Raw genomic sequence first — 19,148 nt, 5'->3', positions numbered from 1 at the left:
TCTCCATTAAAAGTTACATGATGCAGGACTTTCCTAAAAAAAACACACTATGTATAGATTCATCCAAAATAATCTCTCTCAATCATCACTTAGGATCCACTATCTGCAGACACCGTGCCCTCTGCCTGTATTTTCATCTTATTTTGTTGTGTTTGGGAGGTTTCTGGGCACAGCGCTCAGGTGAGATAGCAACCAGTGGACATTAAGCAACACACATCCAAGAGGAAGCTACGAAAATCGCAGACACAGCTCTGCATAGCGTACCTTTAAATGATGCCCAGGGAAATAAACAGTCATCATGCCCAGATCCATTAAATTAATCATCTTGCATACATGAAAATACAAAAATCATTAGTGAAAACATTTTTTTATGTTTTGTTTTTCTTAACAGGGCTCAGTAAAAATCACTAACAAAACTGAATTGCAAATCAGAAATTAGAGTGCACTGACTGCACATCAAGTTGGAGTCCATGTCTGATGGATCATTTCATCCCACTGCTCATCAACCGTACATGTGGGACTTTGTGCAAGCATTGCAAACCTATATCAAACCTGCCACCTAAAGAAGGCACCAACCTTTGACAAATGATCATATGACAAGTTTACTTGCTTTGACAATAAAACTATATCTCATCTCTTTGATAAATATCTTGCTGTCACGCTGAAAATATTGAACGGTACACCGTCAACCATTTCCAGTATCAGATAGAATAAATAGTTTCCATTCAGAGGGTAGAAAAATAGAAATACTGACAGAAAAATAGTATTCTAGAAGCGATAATGATGGGCTGACAAAACTATCAACTGATTTAAATATAGATGATCTCACTTTCTTTTAGAGACAAACAATTAATTTACAAATTGCACCATTACAAATGTTGAAATATAGGCTTTTCTGTGCGCTGGAAAAAAGTAACAAAAAGAAATCTGCTGTACATTTTCAGTCCAAAAAAAAAAATCAAAAAAGGGAGGAAACCATCCTTCTTTTCATCTTTGTGTAAATGTAAATCCAGAGTAGCTATACTGAAACTATCATGACCAAGCAATCTCCCAATCAACGGGAAAAAAACCCCAAAAATGGCTTAGAATGTTAATGTGTGCAAATGTAGATCATGTAACCTTCATAGCACTCAGTAAAATAAACTTCAACCTCAATTTTAAATTCAAAACAAATCATCTTGAAATGCTATTCAATTTCATTCAGCTTTACCTGGATAACTCAACTTTTACACTATTCCAAGGCTTTTCGATGAAAAGAAGATGAATCTACAGTTAAATTGAGTGGTGTAGCAAGAGTTAAATAAAGTAAAGAACAAAGTCTGAGGGGAGTAAATCTTTGTGTGTGTGATTGCTAAACTGGAATCTGTAGTTCTCCTCAAAGACACTAGATGGACACCTGATGATATCCAACAGGTCATGCAGTCGCTAAATACGAGGGAGCTATGATGACCTTTAGTGTAAAGTGTCTGTTGGATATATTGAAAAAAGACAATCAAAGGGGAAATAAGCACAAAGATTGCACTTCAGTTCAGTAAAATGCAGCACCGATCAAACCCTCGTTGGCAGGTGGCCTTAACTTACATTCTTCAATAATTCATTTCAAGCTTGTCTGTTTTAACAGGACTTTGCCACTTTGGAGTGTAAACTGCTCAACTTCTTTACTCAGTAGGCAGTGTGTGTATGTGTGAGTGTGAGTGTGTTGTGTGTTTTAGTCTACATTAGTCCACAGCAAGGCTCCTTATTGTTAGACTGGTCCTCCTCAGGTGCTCTGAGTTTCAGCAGCGGAGGGTCTCCACTGGCTGGGGTGAAGTACACTTGGCTTGGGGAGGCTGCCTCCTCTGCATTGGGGGACACTTGGAGCTCTGGCTGCGCCTGGGTGGGTGTCACCTCGACCACTGCAGCAGATGGCTCCTCCTCTAAGGAAGGGGCCAGCGGTGGTGGAGGTGCTGGGTACTTGTTGAGCTTGGCAGCTGCCCGCTGGCGTTTCAGGTCAGCCAGGGTGTGGTGTGATTTCTCCCGAGTCATACTGTCGGCCCCCTCTCCCTCTGCAGACCCACACCCTAATCCGGCTCCTGACGCAGGGCTGAGCTGGTAGGAGGCGCTGCGCTCCATGAGACCTCCACCACTCCACAGCTCTCCAGGTACAGAAGAGGCCAGAGAGGGAGAGGTCCCTCCGTTACCAAGGCTGGACATAATTTTCCTGTCTGCAGCCTCCAGTTCCTCTAAACGTGACGTGGCTCCACCACCGGCAACCTGAAACAATACACAACATCCGAAGTAGTTTCATCATCTTCAACTCTGTGAACTGTGACAAAAAATAATGAGACAACGCTGAGCTGGTTCACCATGGTGGCATGCTGGTGCAGCTCATTGTCTGTTTGTCTGTCCTCGTCGTCGTCCTGTGGCTCTGGCTGTCGGCCGCGCTCCTGCCACACCATGGCCTCTTTGTGGTGCTCCCTCCGGTACAGGCTAGAGCGCTCATTCACACTGACACGACGTACCACCTTACTGTAGTGACACATGGGAGACAGGGGGAAAAGTAAAACACTAAACTACTATAACTTTATATGTCTCACCCTCGGGCCTTACATCGCCTCTCACCCTCTGCTGCCAGTACTAGAGGCTCGTCTTTGCAGCGTGCCCTTCTGCCGGTCCTGGCTCTTCATGATGGCATCATGTTTGTGCTTCAGGTCCATCAGTTTGGCTCTGACCTCTTCATCCATACACACGTCTGAAAAGCAAAGGTTAGATATTAAAGTGTATTAAAGGAAAGATGCTATAATTAAGAAATGGGTCAGGATAATTAGTCCCTATTTTAACACAGGCTGTCAAAGTTATGGCAGGGGATTAGCATTACTTCATTAAAAGGTGAAAGGTACTGTCATTTAGATAATTTTGCTAGAAGGCAATACAGGACCAAAAAGGTTTTCTGGTCCTACCCAGAGGTGTCTCCTCCAGGACAGACTTGGTGTTTAAACTGGCTCCATGGGCCACCAACAGTTCCACCATTTGTATCTTTGGAAGAAATACAAACAACGGTATTGATGGGTCATTACAGAAAAGTGGGTGTCTAATGTTTTGGTTTGTATGCAGCACTTACTTGTCCCCAGCAGGAGGCAGCGTGTAGTGGCGTCCAGCCATCAGAGTCCTTCACCTCCACCTGAGCTCTGTGCTCAAGCAACAGTTCTGCCACGGACACATAGCCGTTAGCAGACGCTATATGGAGCTGGGGAGACATTCAGCATAAATCGTTTAAGTGTTGACCTAGGTGGAGGCACCAAAAAAATTACGGTTTAACCTCAAGTCTTATTTCCATCGTTAGAAAAAACACCAAATATAAAATACAACGTCCAAATGCATTCATAAAAAGATATAAAACTGAATTGGAGTCCTTAATAAAAAGGATGTTGCTGTATTTCATTATCTACTGCAAATTAAAACGTCATTTATACTCTGGATTTATACTTTATACTCTATACTCTTCCCATCAGCATCTCACTGCTGACTAAAATCACTTTGTTTGATACAAATTTCTAAAAATTTAAAGGGGAAAATTTCATACTTCTGAGAGGACAAAAAACAGCTTACCAGAATGGAAGCAATTTCTAAAAGCTACGTTTGTGTTTTCTCTGTTCAAGTTCCTGAATGACAATAAGCCAAAATACAAAGCTCCAAACAATCATTCTATTCAAATTTTCAGACCATTTCCAGCCCTTAAATTGTTGGTACAGCTTTAACATTTCGGTTCCTTATTCAAAAATTTGTGAATGTATCCTTGGGTCACAATAAGGTTAAAAATCCCCAGCCAGAAACATTGTGATTTATAATTTCTTAAATGTCTTTATGTCCCTCTGTCTCACCAGAGTTGTGCCATTAGCGTCCTGTGCGTTCAAGTCTGCTCCGCTTTGAACCAGAGCCCGAATGTCAGCCAGCATGGCCATCTCTTTGGCTCCTCGACATTCATCTATCCGGTCCTGAGTTATCCCTGCACACACAAACACACACACAAAAAAGAGGACAAGTGATAGCTGTTAGGACACAGACACTTAGAGCCTGAGCGTAAAGCTGTCAAGACATTTGTTTTCATTTTGCTTTGGAACTGGGACATGATTTTAAATGTAACAGACAAATGAGGGAGCTTTGTTATTAAAACATGACATTTTAATAACAAGAGGAAGACATAACTTTCAAATAAATACTATTAAAAAAAAACGACAACAATTTCCAAAAATTTCAATAACAGGTTTGATTTGTTTCATCTTACTGACCCTGCTCAGCCATAACCATCTCCAGCAGCTCAAGGGTGGCCTCATCCTCACAGAGGTCATAGGGCATGTTGCCATCCGCATTTACAGCCAGCAGGTCCGCCCCACTAGAAGCACGCGTACACACACAGGCACAAAACAAGCACGCAAAGACAATTGGATTAGAGTGACACACAGTGACACTCCCTGATGTACTCAGCCACTCAGGAATATTCACACACTTGCAAAGTGTTTTCAAAGTCAAGCTGCAGCCATATTTGCATTGTTTATGTAAACTAGTCTCCAAGTCAAGAAGGTGCTCAGTCAGTTTATACTTTGGTCATGAAAAAAACTGATACAGTTGAGACAAAACTCCACAATATATCATCTTATTCATTACAATACTTTTTTGACCCTTAGACAGCAGCTATGGTATAACGGATGCGTAAATGTGGGGCTGAAATTTGTGGTAAAACTCACGCCTGAATCAGGAGCTGCACCAATCCAGTGTGTCCACAGGTGGCAGCAGCATGCAGCGGTGTCCACAGCTCACTGTCACAGGCATTCACACAGGCACCGGCGTCCAGCAGGCACTGCACAATCTCCACAAAGTCATCAATGCAGCACTGAAAGGAGAGGGCAGATGTAGATATGTGTACAAATATTAATACATATGAATGCAAAGGAAAGTACAGACAAAGCACAAAACAGGTTCAGATGATGATAGAAAACTTAAACTATACAAACATAAAGAGAAATGGATGCATCTATGCATAATTATGTATGGCGACAAATATACTGGCTTGAGTAATAGAAACATTTTGTATGCATGGCCCAACCCTCTGCTGTGTAAACATCAAGTTTCCCAAGGGGACGAGCAAAGTCAACTGCTATAGTAAAGGATTCTCTGTGCTCACAAATAACCCACTCATGAATTTATAGCAGCATGTTTTCACTTTAAGAGAAGTAAACGGCACAGAGAGCAAAATAGAAAGGGAGAGAAAGTGGCCATCTGAATTGCAAAGATCTGTGTGTATCTTTAGTTTTGTTTTTTTCAAGGTCTTTACAAACAAAACAGGAATCTTATGATGGCTTCCTCGAAATCCGACGGTTCAGGAAAGGAATGTAAGCCTTAGCAAGTTGCCCTCACTCTTCAGAACACCGGCCCTAAAACTCAAACGGTGGGAACGAATCAGTGTGTTCATGTAAACTCACTTAAGATAAGTTACGGTTCAGACAAAATAAAAGCAAACAGAACTTAGTGTGCTCATAGCTGTGACCGCACACGACATAAACACACTCACTGCGCAAAAGGTGACCTGCCTTGTTAAGTGAAGTCACAAAATGATGGCGTAAAACTGTAGGAAACCTCATCCCATCTACTTGCAAGGATGTTAATTACATAACACTTTAAGAATTTCTTTTAGGTGATGTGGAAAACTTAGTTTGGACAATTAAACTTGTATGGTTTATCAACTTAAAAATTTGTGTTCATATTTATTGCTATTAAGTATTTCATTACCATATTTACTAACACACATTTTTAGGTTGATTCCTCATAAAAAAACCAAGTTTTTCACATTATTTATGAGTAACTTTAAAGTGGTCAACGGCCTTAATGCTGACAGTGGTGGATGTAAAGCATAGGGTTGGGGGATATGCTTAAGTTTTGCAACCAGCCACTGACAGCCCAACGTTTCACAACCTCTCTTTTAGTCTAATAAACAAAATAGTCATAAAAAGAAATGAATTCTGAATTCAAGTTCTGATCTTTCACTGACTTGCCTTATCACCTTGTTAGCTCGTAAACCATGCTTCATTCAAAGTCCCCATGTTGTACAGGGTAGTGACAGCTCGCAGGCAGAGGATCCTGTGCTCGGAGCATCCCAGCCAGAAACAAAACATGAGTGTTGTTGGTTTGGCTATAATAATCAGTGTGACATTAATTTAAGAGATATTTTGTAAATTATTTAAAAAAAAAACAGATGTTACCAATTATTTTGAGGTTTTACAATGCAATGTCAGAAAAAAAGATTTATAAAGTCCGACTTCACTTCTTAGCATTTTATGTTTAAAGGACTGGTTAAGACATTTTATTGACAATTAAGGTTTTATTTTTAGATTAATAAATTCAATGCATGTCAAAACTTTTTAAGAATCTGAGGGAACCCTACACATAAGTTGCAAAGGGGGAAAAAGTTTGATCCTGTCATCATATCAGTGGCTTAGTTGTGCATTCTAGTGATCGTAATTGGTACTGTTTGCATGTGGGAGGCAAGTAGGTGATCGTTTACTTGTTACTGCACTTGTTAGTCCCATAACCAGGTGTGTGTATGCGTGTGTTTACCTGATGTAGAGCTGTCAGTCCATCCTCATTGACCAGATCTGGACTAACACCATTGTTAAGCAGCTCCCTCACTAGAAGAAGCACAAGCATATACACATGTGGCATTACGACCACCTGGGCAGTCATTTCCAAATGTTCATCATAACACTTGGCACATATCTGTCTGCCCTAATTACATAAAGAAATTATACCAAGACCGCGTTTGCTAACAATAAACTTACAAGATTCACTACTATAAATAGCCTCCATCCTGCGGCTGATAATACGGACATTGAATACATAATGACTTTCATACTACTACAATTAAAGTGTGACGTATCCAGTATAAATTATGCACGAATCACTTCCTTTGAATCGCATTTTACAGAGCACCATGCCACCTACTGAGAAGTGCTTAGGCCACAGGAAAGGCCGACAGCAACCCAACACAAAAAAGCCAGATGCAGAGGTCAGTATCGCTTTGAGAGTGGAGCTGCTTTCACAGGTTAAAAGACTTCGTTAGTCTACGCAGGATGTTCATCTGATGTCACTGGTCGTCCTATCTTGAGTTGACCAAAAATACTTATGCTTGACTGATTTGTTTCTGATTCAGTAAAGCGTAGTCTTAAATCTCTTCAAATTTAAGGCTTCTAACATGACTTTTCAGTGAAAGTGTGTGTGTGTGTGTGTGTGTGTGTGTGTGTGTGTGTGCGTGTGTGTTTCTACCAACCTTCCTCCAGGTCATTGCGTGCTGCTGCATCTAGCAGGGTGATGGCTTTAGGAAATGAAACTTTGGTGGTGCGTGCCTTCTTCTTATCAGCTTTGGCCCTTGACCCTCGTGCTGCATCCTTCTCCATCTGCGCCCAAGCCTTTAGCTGCTGGGCGCGCCGCTTCTGGGCGTGCTTCAGTCGTTCAGTGGCACTCAGACGGCCGACCGTGGCCATCTCAGCCAGCAGCTCGCTGTGCTCTGCTGCCATGCCGCCACAATACTATGAACTGTCAAGGTGGCTTCGCTTCTCTGTTCCTGTTTGTTCTCTTAGTCCAAAAGGATATTAAATATAAAAGCTTTAGGATTCTGAATGTCTTATATACCTCTCTTATGCCCCTTAAAGAGGCCCCTCTGTAAGGCCAAACAGGCCTACGTTAGGGCCTGTGGGAGAGCACTAACAGATTCTGCAGTTTATCTGTAAATATATGAACATAAATCCAAGCAAGCAGCAAAAATATCCAAAGTGTGATGAAACTGAAAAACTTATGTTGTGCAATCAGGTGATGGATATTTCCATGATTTCAGAAAATAAGCAACAAGTACAACTGTTGCAATGTCTCTTTCCCATCTTTCAGGTGATAACAACTCTTATCGTGCCATGGATAAAAGGAGAGAGAAAGATGTCCAAAAAATTATCATCCAAGCTGTGAACTGTAACCAACTGTTCATCCTTCCGTCCATATCAACTGCTGGTATCTTCACCAATGATCCAGTGAGGGAAAGAGAAACAGAGAAAAGGTGGAGCTATATTAGGCAGAGTCAAACTATTGTCCAGGTTGGATGCTCCATCCACGTGTCTAATCCAAGGTGCTGGTGTCTGTGTCCACACTTTGGATCCAATAAATGGGCAAGTCTTTGAGAATCCATAGTGAGAAACTGGTGGCAGTAAACAACAAATCCACAAGGTAGGAATAACTGGCAAGTTTAAGCAGCAACAACAAAAATAGGTATTCACACAAGGGCGACTTTAGTTAATGCAGTTACAGGATTCAAGTGTCCTGTCTTGAGTGGAGACTATTCCAAAGTCAACTTGTTGTTGTTGGTGTACTGTTTGGCAGGTCTTCATAAGACGTGAGCTGGGAGCAAAGGTTTCGGTGATTCATCCCTCATCGACATTGTCTTCTGTCTACAACTCTAGGCAAGGAGAGAGGAGGAAACAAGGCAGGGAGAGAAAATGTGAGTGCTGTGTTACGGTATAACGTAGGCATGCTGCTCTCCTAATCCTGTTATCTTTAACCCCTGAGCTCCTTCCCCCTACTCCCTCCTCTCCCACTCCTCTCCCGAAGGAAACCTGAGACAGTGGGACGCTTTTCATTAATGATTGACACACCCTGCAGCCCAACACACACTTTGGTGCTACTGACATACACACAAGACCATACTGAGAGATGGATGTAGCGGAGAAGCAGTTAAATAGCTGATATGTGACATGTTTCAGTGCAAGTACAAACCCTGGCAACCTCGGTCAGCATGATCGCTCTCATTACCTTTCGTTAACTTCCCAGGTGAGTTACATGGCTCACACACACTCGGCTCTTTCCAGGCTACTCATTTATTATTTAGGCCATGGCCTGTGAGCGCTGAGAGGAAGGTCAACTAGAGGCACTCAGTGAGATAGAGAGAGTGACTGACAAGACAGTAGTCCGCGGCCACAGAGCCACTGCAGCAAGCCGCTATCCACCTGAGGAGATGGGAGTTGGGTAGACCACAGCGCTCCACAGATCAGCCGATTACACTGCAAACAGATGCTGGTTGCACTTATAGGGTTCCAATGAGGTGAAAGGAGTACATTTAAAGCTTTAAAAGAATACTTTATCCCCAAAATTACCATTTGTTCATCAATTACTCTCTTGTTAATGATGGCTTACAATTGATCGCTAAAACATTGGTATAGGAGACCGTAACCATGAATAAATTCAGTAGTTACAAAGTATACATCCTTTCTAAATGGTGAGTTACTAAAAAGTACTATAAGATACGACACACTATTATTACCTGAATAACATGCAGTACAGAAAGCCATAAAGAGAGAGACCTACCACACACAGTTTCCATGAGGCCAAATCCCTCGCCTACTAAATCTCTAAACTACTTGCCTTGGGGACAGACAGACTTTTGTCATTTGTTCCTTTACAATGCTTTCCTACTATTTTTGGAATACCTAACCTCTTACCCTTTGTCACAAGCTACAATGTAAGGATTTCCTTAGCTTGAGGCAATAAGCTTAACTCTCCGCCATAGACTGCACGACATGGATCACTCACTCAAACAATACACACATGAACATGGACTTGGAAAGCACAGGATTGAGATACAGATGATGAATGTAAGGTTCATTTATAATGTCACAGATGCATGAGGCGACTTACTTCAACCTGTCTTCCTCCCACAGGAAAGAAAGCGTGTGTGTCCAAAGTCCATGTTCTTGTTAAAAGGTCAACAGGCCATATAGAGTCTGTAGCCTTACCTGTTATGGTGTTTTCAACCAGAGTTAACAAATGAAAAAGGGAACCTGTTTTGTGGCATTTTAAGGGGCTTTAAAGGGTGAAAGGATTTGAAATATGGAAAATCCCTGCTGGAACTTAACTGCTGTATTAGTAGGATAATGCCAGACACAATCTAAAAGATCAGTGGAATAAAGTTTCCAATCTTAACTGTAGGTATTGTGTGGCTCACAAAGGAAACTCACTTTTCAAAGAATTAATTCCCATAAAGCTGCATTTGACTCATATTTCAGATGACTCAGACTTCGTATAGAGTAACAAAATTTTGTTTAGAGTTAATTTCATTTGCAGCAGTGAAAAACGGCCTCCAAACCAACCCAGGCATAAACAACAAAAACACAGACTGGTCCATCTGCATGTTACTATACAGCTGCTTAATTCATCTGTTTCTCTTTTTGATTCGTGCAAATCAGAAGAAACAATAAATGTTTACATTCTTGCGATCAAGACTCTTCCAAAATTCCTTTTATTGTTTGACTGAAGTCCATGAACATTTCACATGAACAGCCTTCAACAAACAAGCCGTAATAAAGGCTCTTTCAGCTTCAATTTGATGACAGTGCACATCTCAGGGGCAGGAATTTTAAACATACAGGCCTCCAGTGTGATGACCTTGCTCTTTCACAGCATGTCTGATTTGAATTTTTATCATCACTATAATTTGATATATTACCAAGCACTGACAATGAAGGCAGCATTCATTAGAAATCATTAATGTTCCATTAGAAGTGAATTTGATTTCTGTGTTTAAATCTAAAAATAAACTCACTATAAACTGACATTAATGTAGAAAACAGCTTGGAGACTACAGTGTGGGCCATAGACAACTACTGTCTTTTCCATTGCCTCTTTTTAATTGTCCTTTAGCACCAACCACTGATCATATGATCATGACAAACCGGTTTACTGTGTTGCCACCCTCACCCAAAACATACGGCCTCATCTGACTGCTGATAGTGCTGTGACTCTTAGCCTGCACACTTCACTGTAACGTTCATGTGTTGCACAGTCAGACACAGAAATCCAACTTACCTCAAAATCTTAGATCTGTAAAGGGATTATACAGCTTTTTCTAGGATGTTAATGTCAGTGCTACTACTTCTGTGTAATGTTGGATAAGAGACTTTTTAGAATTCCTTCAAAACAGGAAAACAAAGTGAAACTTTGGTTGGTTTAAAGTTATTTAAAGATGTAACTATGTATCAGGATGTTCCCAAGGACAGCAACAACCAACACAAACCTTTTCTGTTAATTTGACCTAAACCTTGGTTCAAATATTATCTGTAAAAGGAATATTAGCTTACGTGACTGACAGAAATCGCATCAAGATCTTCTCATTAAAAGAACTCACTCCTGTGAATGCTGGAATTAGCTACAGACTAAAACCATTTTTCCCATGCTATTCATATTTATTTCTGCTGTAAAGTTTGGCATTTTGACATTAGGTGTCTATGGGTATTTACTCTGTTATGGAGGCAGCCTCAAGCGGCCTTTTAATGAACTGCAGTTTTTGTCACTTTTGTATTGGCTTCATTTCTCAGCCTTAGTGATTGATGCTTGGCCAAGACTCATAAAAGCAATCTCCTGGCATCTTTTAGCCTCCCACTGCTCCACCTGAGGACACACATTACACATGTGCGGGGTGGCAAGCTCGGTTTGAACAGAGTCTTCTTTATTGAGTGCAAAAACCAAAAGCAATTAGGCTCTCTCCAAATTCTTTTATGTCTTTATCTAAAAGGCGAGATAGTCATTTATGGAAGAAATCCAATTATAATTTGAAACGGTTTCAAGCACTGTTCAATCCTTAAAATTTATCACCAAATTAAAATTCAAGTGTGAAAGGATTTCCAGCACCCATACCACTGTTCTACCTTTAAAAGCCATAGACTCCATCAAGTGTTTCTAAATGGACCACAATAGACCATGCAGAAGTACTGCGAGCAAGCTAAGGGAGATCACACCTGTTGATATGCCGGTATATTAGACATACAATCAGCTTTTCAGAATGTGGGTCTATAAAATAATTTGATGGGTCTTTGGTTGGGCAAGTGACAACACTATTTGGACTCATAATCACATCGGGCTACTATAAGGTTAAATAGGGAAAACAAGCTGTTATGAGACGTGTGCTTACATATGAGCCAGCTTTGACACATACACACATGCAAAGTCACACTTACACACATACTCTCATTTTCCACCCGATACATTTACATGCAAATACACACACTCAGGGCACAGCACAATGTCTCCTGATTAGCTGCCTTGGCAGAGCAAGCCACACAACTCAAATTTTGTCCAAAGCCAATCAGTGCAGGGTATCAGGGGAATAGAGCTGAGGCGGAGACTTAGACAGTACGATGTTTACTGGCTAGTTCAGGTACATTAAAGACAAATCAGGTCCCACTGAGAGCACAGGTCCAAATAAACAGACTTATTTGTTGTTTGACTGTTGGGTACACCCAGTCCCACAATCCAGACATCACCTTCATAATGAAAGTACACCAGCTCTGCTTTCACACAATATAGTAAAGAATAAAATATACTACTAATATTTTTTTCCCTTGAAATTCCTGAAACAGGGTTCAGCCACTGTCTCAAACACATTTAATAAACATTTGCTAAAGGCATTTTAAAAAGTTTTGTGTTGGAGTTTGTTATATTCCACATTCTAAATATTGAAAGGATGATTTCATTTTAATTGTAAATGAATACCAGTTCCAAATATCGGTTATCGGTCTCATTAAATACTAATTATCAGTATCAGTACTGGCCTTGAAAAACAAAAATTAGTTTCAGATTCTTTCTAAGTGCTATCTGCTATGTGTATGGAAATGATTTAACTGCCATTAGGCCAAAAACTGAGTTTAAGAGAATGGAAAGGGGTTAAGTGATATGGGGAAACATTTTGTATGGTAGTATAGTCAAGAACAAATATATTAAAATGGAAAAAACAGGCAATATGTACAAGCTGAGACTTGAGCTGACAACTACTTAAAGACAGGCTTGGTTACCCTTGTGTATCTGTTCAACACTCCTACTGTGTGCAAAAGTCTTGTTGTACAACTGGATGTCAGTCATCACTCCTCTTTCTTCTCTCCTCGCTGAACTCTGTCTGTGTAAACCAATACTTTACACAAGTGTTAACATCAAAAGTGCCATTTGTTCCTATTTTTAATTTTACCATCTCTTAACTATAACCTTTCAGTTCACTGACATTTAGCTTTAGGGCCTGGAAGTGCAGACAAGCCTGAAAGTGGACTAATGGAGTTGGAGATAATAGTTATCATTTGGGCATAACTAAAAAAAAAAATAAAGCCAGGTTGTGTTTAAAAAGAAAGGGGGAAAAAAAGCAAAACGCTTCAAGATCCTCTCAGCATGAGATCGCTGTCTTTGGACTGACAGACAAGCAGCTCAGTCAGTCTCAGCCTGTTGTCTGACACTAATCAGCCTACTGTACTGGACAAACCACTAGCAAGAGTGAACCATAAACAGCTACCACCATTTCTGGGTACATTTAGCTTGGTCGTGGTCAAAGGTACACAACACAATATCATGTTATAATATTTCCAGCACAACTGTTTTTTGCAAAAAAAAAAGAGTTAAAAAAAAAAATGAAATCAGTTGCTTAGAATCAAAAAGAAAATAGTTTTCTTTTCAAAATCTGGAATTTTGCTGCAAATGTTCAACAAAAAAAGAAGGCTGAAATTCATTACAGATGAGGTCGAAATAGCTATTTCTACACCAAGACCAACAATACATTCAGCTTTATTATTAACAAATTAACTGACTTACCACATGTTACCATATCCATACATAAGGATGACAAATAATTATTTTGGAGGAAAGTAACAAAATTAACTCAATAGTAAGTGGAAAAAATACAGCAAAGATGGTAGTTTCTTTGTGATATTGTGACCTTACCTCATTCATTCTGATTGTGTCTTGCAAATTTAGCTCTTATTTGTATCCTAAAAGGTCGACTGAGAACTTGTGGTTTGCCACCAGTGGATGCAGCCACCTAAGCTAGCATTTCATTAGTCTCTTGTAAATTAAGCCCCTGCGCAAATGCAGAATGGGGAATTTGCTGGTGGCTAAACTGTGTAAGAGCCTTGTGATTCTCTGAGTCAGGCAAAGCCCAGACAGACGGGAAAAGACGAGGTGAGATCACCAATATTGTAAAAACTCTGGCATGGCAGCAGATGTACACTGAGAAATAGGACTGAACATTTGGTGTGTTTGCAAAAACGTCCCCTGCATCAATTCGACATTTGTTGACTTTTTCCACCTAATGATCTAACAGGAAGGGCTGTCTACAGCTAGTGAGGAACATAAACTTTCATTCAACAACTGGAATGAATAGACCAGTATGAACACTCACACACAAACTGAAGCTCATACATTCATCAGGTGGGTGGTACCTAAGTGTAAATGCTTGTGACTGAACTTACAAGAACATAACACACAGCTAAAGCTCAACCTTTAAAATCTGGCTGCAATGGAAAAAGGCAAACATCGCTTTGTGCTTCATTGATGGTTTGCCATCATGGAATGACATTGCTCAGCTGTTGTGTATGACCACCAGCCCAGTGTGCAGTTTGATGTGACCTGCTGGACCTGCCTGTTGATCGAAACAAACAATGCTGAGTCAATGCAGCTTGATGATTCTGGATTCTGCTATCTGAACTAATGCCAGGTGACCTAAACTGCCTGCCTAATATTCAGAAAGGTTTTTATCTGTTACTGTGCACCCTAAAATTAATTTATAAAGGAAGTAGAGCTGAAATGGTTTGTCAATTATTTGATCAGCTGCATTCTGACATTTTATAGACCAAAACAGTTAATCAGTACACCTTTTTACACAAAGATTGAGCTATAGGGCCACTGCAAAGTCCCTTCTTTACACTGCCTTTGCATTTATACACCAAATGAAACAACAGCAGTATCATGCCACTAAAGTTAGGGATGCACAATAATACTGGCAAGTGATTGATATCGTAACATACTGATTTCTGCAGACATTAGAAACCAATATTTTTTTACTAATTTTTAACTGACAAAGTAAACTTCGAAGTTGTATAAAACATCAACCCACAGTTGAAGTATTTTTCTTATTGTATACATGAATATTACATATAGTGAAAAGCATTGCATTATAAGTCTTAATTTCCTGTTGGGCCATCAAATTAAGAGTATGCATTATATGATGTTAATTCCAATACAGAAGAGACTTCAATATTACTAAAATTAGGTGGGAATAAAAGTGGATTTATCAATATTGGTATTGGTTATCAGCAAAATGAGTGGTTGAACATCGACATATCAGATACCAGCAAAAAAATATCATGCATCCCTAACTCCAGTGTGTGGTTTAGACAGCATGCTGGCATGGCAGAATCAAAAAGGCATGAACTTTGACACAACAGCATCGGACTCTAGCGTTACTTATAACATACATGTTGGCAGTACTTTCTAAACAATAACAATGGCATAACAGGACAATAACAATCATTTACCGTCCCCTTTAAATGGTGCCTGATTTGTCCTCTCCTTGACGTCTTCAAAACGTAACACCCATGATCACGTCCTGCTTGCTGTCCCTTTTACACAGATGCCGAATTGGCACTGTTACTACCTCCCTTACTGGCCTAAAGGTGAGACAACTCTGTTGCCACAATCATAACTTTTATACAGAGCAGCGAGATGGCATAATGGCGCAATATTCCCACCTTGAACAGGCACTGTTAAAGGGGCTAAAGAGTTGAGAAAATAATCTGCACATTAGTTGCAGCCCTTGTGGGAAGAACAGAATGCAAATGACTGCAAAGAGAGCAGGAGGGGGGGATCTACTGGAGAAGAGGTGGGCACATTAAATCCTGTCATGTGTAGTGGTTGAGCTGCTACACATAATCACTCCGCAATCTCAGTAATGCCACAGAGAAGAGGGAGTAGGGAGAGAGCAAGGGGCCATGGGAGAAACAGAGAGAGCGTGCATGTATGATGGAGATATAAAGTAGATATATTGACAAACAGACAAAGAGTTGCTGCTTTTTTTGGAGAACAGGATATGCAGTGAGAGGGCAAGAGGATGTGGAGGAAAGAATGTGAACGAGATTGAGGAGAGTATGAGGAAAAGGAGGAAGGATGGGGAGGAGGCAGACTAACCTACGTTAACTCCTCTGACTGCGTCAAGCAGGAAGTAGGGTTGTGCCAGGCACAGAGTTGGAGAAAAAATAGATATAAAGAATCTTTAAATGGTGCCAACAGGATATGATGATATATATTACATCCGCCTGTAGAATCTCACACATCTAAACAAGCACACGTAAACACACGTAATGGCAAAGAAATGCCCCAGTTAGAAAAGACAGAAACACAAGTGGGAGTTTATGCACAAGAAAAGGAATGCAACAGAGCGCCAAACCTTTGCAAGTACAGTTTGACCTTTTAAGAACTTCTTTAGTCATTTGACCTGTTGGACTAATCTTATCACAATGAAAAAAAACTATATTAGGATGACAAGGAAATTGTTTATAATGATTAACTCAGGTTACCCCCTAGGTTCAGGTCTTTGTCCTCCTGCAGTATCTAGTAAAGTGCTCATTCAGTTGAGATAACCTATTGTTGCACTGGACGATGCACACCTTGGATCCAAACTCTATGCAACATCACAAAGGTTACAGTCTATTAAAGAACTTCTTGATCTTTTAAGACTGTGTGTGTGTGTGTGTGTGTGTGTGTGTGTGTGTGTGTGTGTTGTCAATCAAGGGGCCTACAAGCTTATCTTAGCCTATATTGTGAAACCTGCAAATATTTGACCATACATTCCAAGGAAAATCTATTCAAGAAGTACTTTGACCACACGTTGACATACTTGTGAACAAGACCAGCATGGCTGACTTGACAAGAACAGAAAGCTCTGAGTTTATTTATTTAGGTTAATAAGTTGGTAATGTAGCGTTAGTCAACAAAAATCAGTGAACTGCAACATATCTTGGAGTCAGCAATCATCAGAGGGAAAAACATTTGGATGGAAAAATGCATTGATCTGAATAAGATATCAGTTCAATTATCAACAAGCCAATATTAACAATGCAAAGTGAAACTATCAAAACATATCATTATCTGTAAGTTAAGCCATTACTTTGAAACCCAATTTCACCATTATCATCCAAGCACCCCTTCCTTACTCAACATTCAGACACCGCCAGCAGCATAGTATTAGGCAGATAATAGCAAGCAACCAAGAAAAACACTAAAAAAATTATTACCTACTGATGATTGCATGTTGATGCCGGCTCCTAAATTAATTTAATTTAAATCAAATCAAAATTGTATCATGGCAGACTTTTGAAGCTTGTGGTTTACAACCCTGGAAAACAAAGACCAGGAAAAAAAATGATTGTTTTCCCCTTGAGGCAACATATCTCTAGAGGATTGAGATTGCTATAATTTTCATTAATGATAAGTCTACTTGTTATTTTCATTATCAAAGAATGATTGGCATTTTTGCTGGATAAATGACTGCAATTATGAATAATATATCTTTGGAAGAATGATGCATACACCTAAGAAAATTTTTCCCTGAATTATTGAGATTATTATATCAGAGTTAAGACAAAAACTTTAATGGAAAAAACTGCTCTTGTTTTGTTGATAATAATCTTGTAAATTCTCATCTTGCCTTTAGCAAATGTATAATCAGAACTGAGACGTTCAACATCATATACAGCAAGTTACCAGCAACTTTTTTTATAAAGTCAAATGAAAAGTTACATAAAAAATGAATAAATAAAAATAGCTCCCTGTGGCTTTAGAAAGTAAAAGTTCCTCCCATGCTGCACCTTTTCATTAATTCATTTTATTGGCGATCATTAAAATAAAACGTCCATACAGATAATCCTCAAAATGCTAAATATATAATCCAATAATCACCCAGGTCGATAATCTGTCGACCCCTATCCTACAGTATCGTTTTGCTCACCAACCCACCTTGACGCTTCAGCGTGAGCTGCAGCTTGTACTATAAAAGCATTTGTAGATTCATGTCAGCCTATGTAGCCTATCTGATATCAAGATTCTGCACTTGCCATATCACAAAACTGCAGACATACTGAAAAATCTTAGGCCAACATAGATTTGCTGTTTTAGCAAAGCTGTAATGTGGATATGCATCTATACATTAGTCTCGTTATTAAGATATAAACAAAGAATACAGACAAACACCAAAAAAGTCTGAACAAATATGAGCCTGTGGACTTAAATCAATATTTAGTGTGAATCACGGAGTCTTACAAAAAGGTAGCTAAAACAAATATAATAAGCTTTGGACGTGTCTTGAATGCACCCTGATGTAAATAAACCAGAAGTTTAGTATTATAAATCTCAAATTGTCTGCACAAGGACGTTCAAGACATGCTAAGTGGAAAAGGAGGTCACACTAAAACTTGCAACTTCAACCTGTTAAAGTCGTTTTATTCTGAAATATTTGTGTTTTTAATGCCGAATACAGATTTCCTGTATGTTGTGGTTATATTTTTGTAACAAGACTACAGGGAAATCAATATTTATGACTGTTGTAACCTTGCAAAATAAAGTTTAAGGTGGCCTAAGACTTTTACACAGTATTGGATTTCAAAGAAAATATAAATTACTACATTTAAGAGAAACTATTTACTATAACAGTGAGGTATACAATCACTGTAAATGGCCAGTAAAAAGCTTAAACAGCCGCATCGGAAGCGCCTGCTGTGTTGTCCCATACTGTGCAGGATTAACTGTGAGCAGCAGATTAGCTAACCTGCCTAGCGGTCCACAGACAGGCTCAACAGGTGGCTAGTCTGACAGGTAACGTAAGCACTTCGTTTAAGCTACCTGGCTTCATTCATCGCGTCCAGGTGCAGATAAAGTCAACACCGGCGAGCTTATCCTCACTTTGTAGACGCTATATTCTTAAAAAAACGGCGCGACGCAACGAAAAAGTCGGCTGACTTTGATGTTGTGTCATGCTAGCGTCACCTTAGCCTGAGGTTAGCTTACTTTTCAGTTACACGACATTCATGAATTAAATGTTACGTCGCCTCGGCAGCAACTAATACTAGTTTACACAAGTTAAACCGAGCAGGCTGTACAATATCGACGTAAAAGTGATAGAAAACAGCGTGTCGACATCTTACCTGTTGACTTGAGTGACAGTAGTAGCTCCTGCGGCTGTGAAACTGAATCAGCTGCTGTGCCCTGCTCCTGCTCCAGCCAGCCCTCAGGGGAAATGCTTCACCATAACAACCGGACCTGCGCCCTCTCCT

General features: G+C 39.9%; 1 protein-coding gene across 2 annotated transcripts; it reads right to left on the bottom strand.

Moving 5' to 3' along the window:
* Positions 1–394: 394 nt before the first annotated feature.
* ppp1r16a (protein phosphatase 1, regulatory subunit 16A) lies at positions 395–19,093 on the bottom strand. 2 transcript variants are annotated; one of them, XM_042510079.1, is made up of 11 exons: positions 19,020–19,093; positions 7,301–8,473; positions 6,592–6,662; positions 4,725–4,870; positions 4,269–4,372; positions 3,861–3,985; positions 3,101–3,226; positions 2,940–3,015; positions 2,602–2,731; positions 2,346–2,508; positions 395–2,253 (listed from the first exon to the last, which is right to left on the bottom strand). In XM_042510079.1, exons 2-11 carry the CDS (start codon positions 7,545–7,547, stop codon positions 1,714–1,716), a joined length of 1,728 nt encoding a protein of 575 aa, XP_042366013.1. In that variant the 5' UTR covers positions 7,548–8,473; positions 19,020–19,093; the 3' UTR covers positions 395–1,713. The 2 variants fall into 2 exon arrangements, with proteins under 2 accessions (XP_042366013.1, XP_042366015.1); XM_042510081.1 differs by lacking the exon at positions 19,020–19,093 and adding an exon at positions 15,360–15,419.
* Positions 19,094–19,148: the final 55 nt, after the last annotated feature.

This window comes from Plectropomus leopardus, chromosome 21 (assembly GCF_008729295.1).
Source record: "Plectropomus leopardus isolate mb chromosome 21, YSFRI_Pleo_2.0, whole genome shotgun sequence".
Classification (NCBI taxonomy): Eukaryota; Metazoa; Chordata; class Actinopteri; order Perciformes; family Serranidae; genus Plectropomus; species Plectropomus leopardus.
The sequence above is the reverse complement of the archived record's forward strand: the minus strand, read 5'-3'. Positions and strand labels throughout refer to the sequence as shown.

Coding starts and splice junctions, on each gene's coding strand:
- ppp1r16a (XM_042510079.1), bottom strand. CDS start 7,547: ATGGCAGCAGAGCACAGCGAGCTGCTGGCTGAGATGGCCACGGTCGGC. Junction 4,373..4,724: donor GTGCAGCTCCTGATTCAGGC/GTGAGTTTTACC, acceptor GCGTGCTTCTAG/TGGGGCGGACCTGCTGGCTG. Junction 3,227..3,860: donor ACGCTAATGGCACAACTCTG/GTGAGACAGAGG, acceptor ATGTCTCCCCAG/CTCCATATAGCGTCTGCTAA.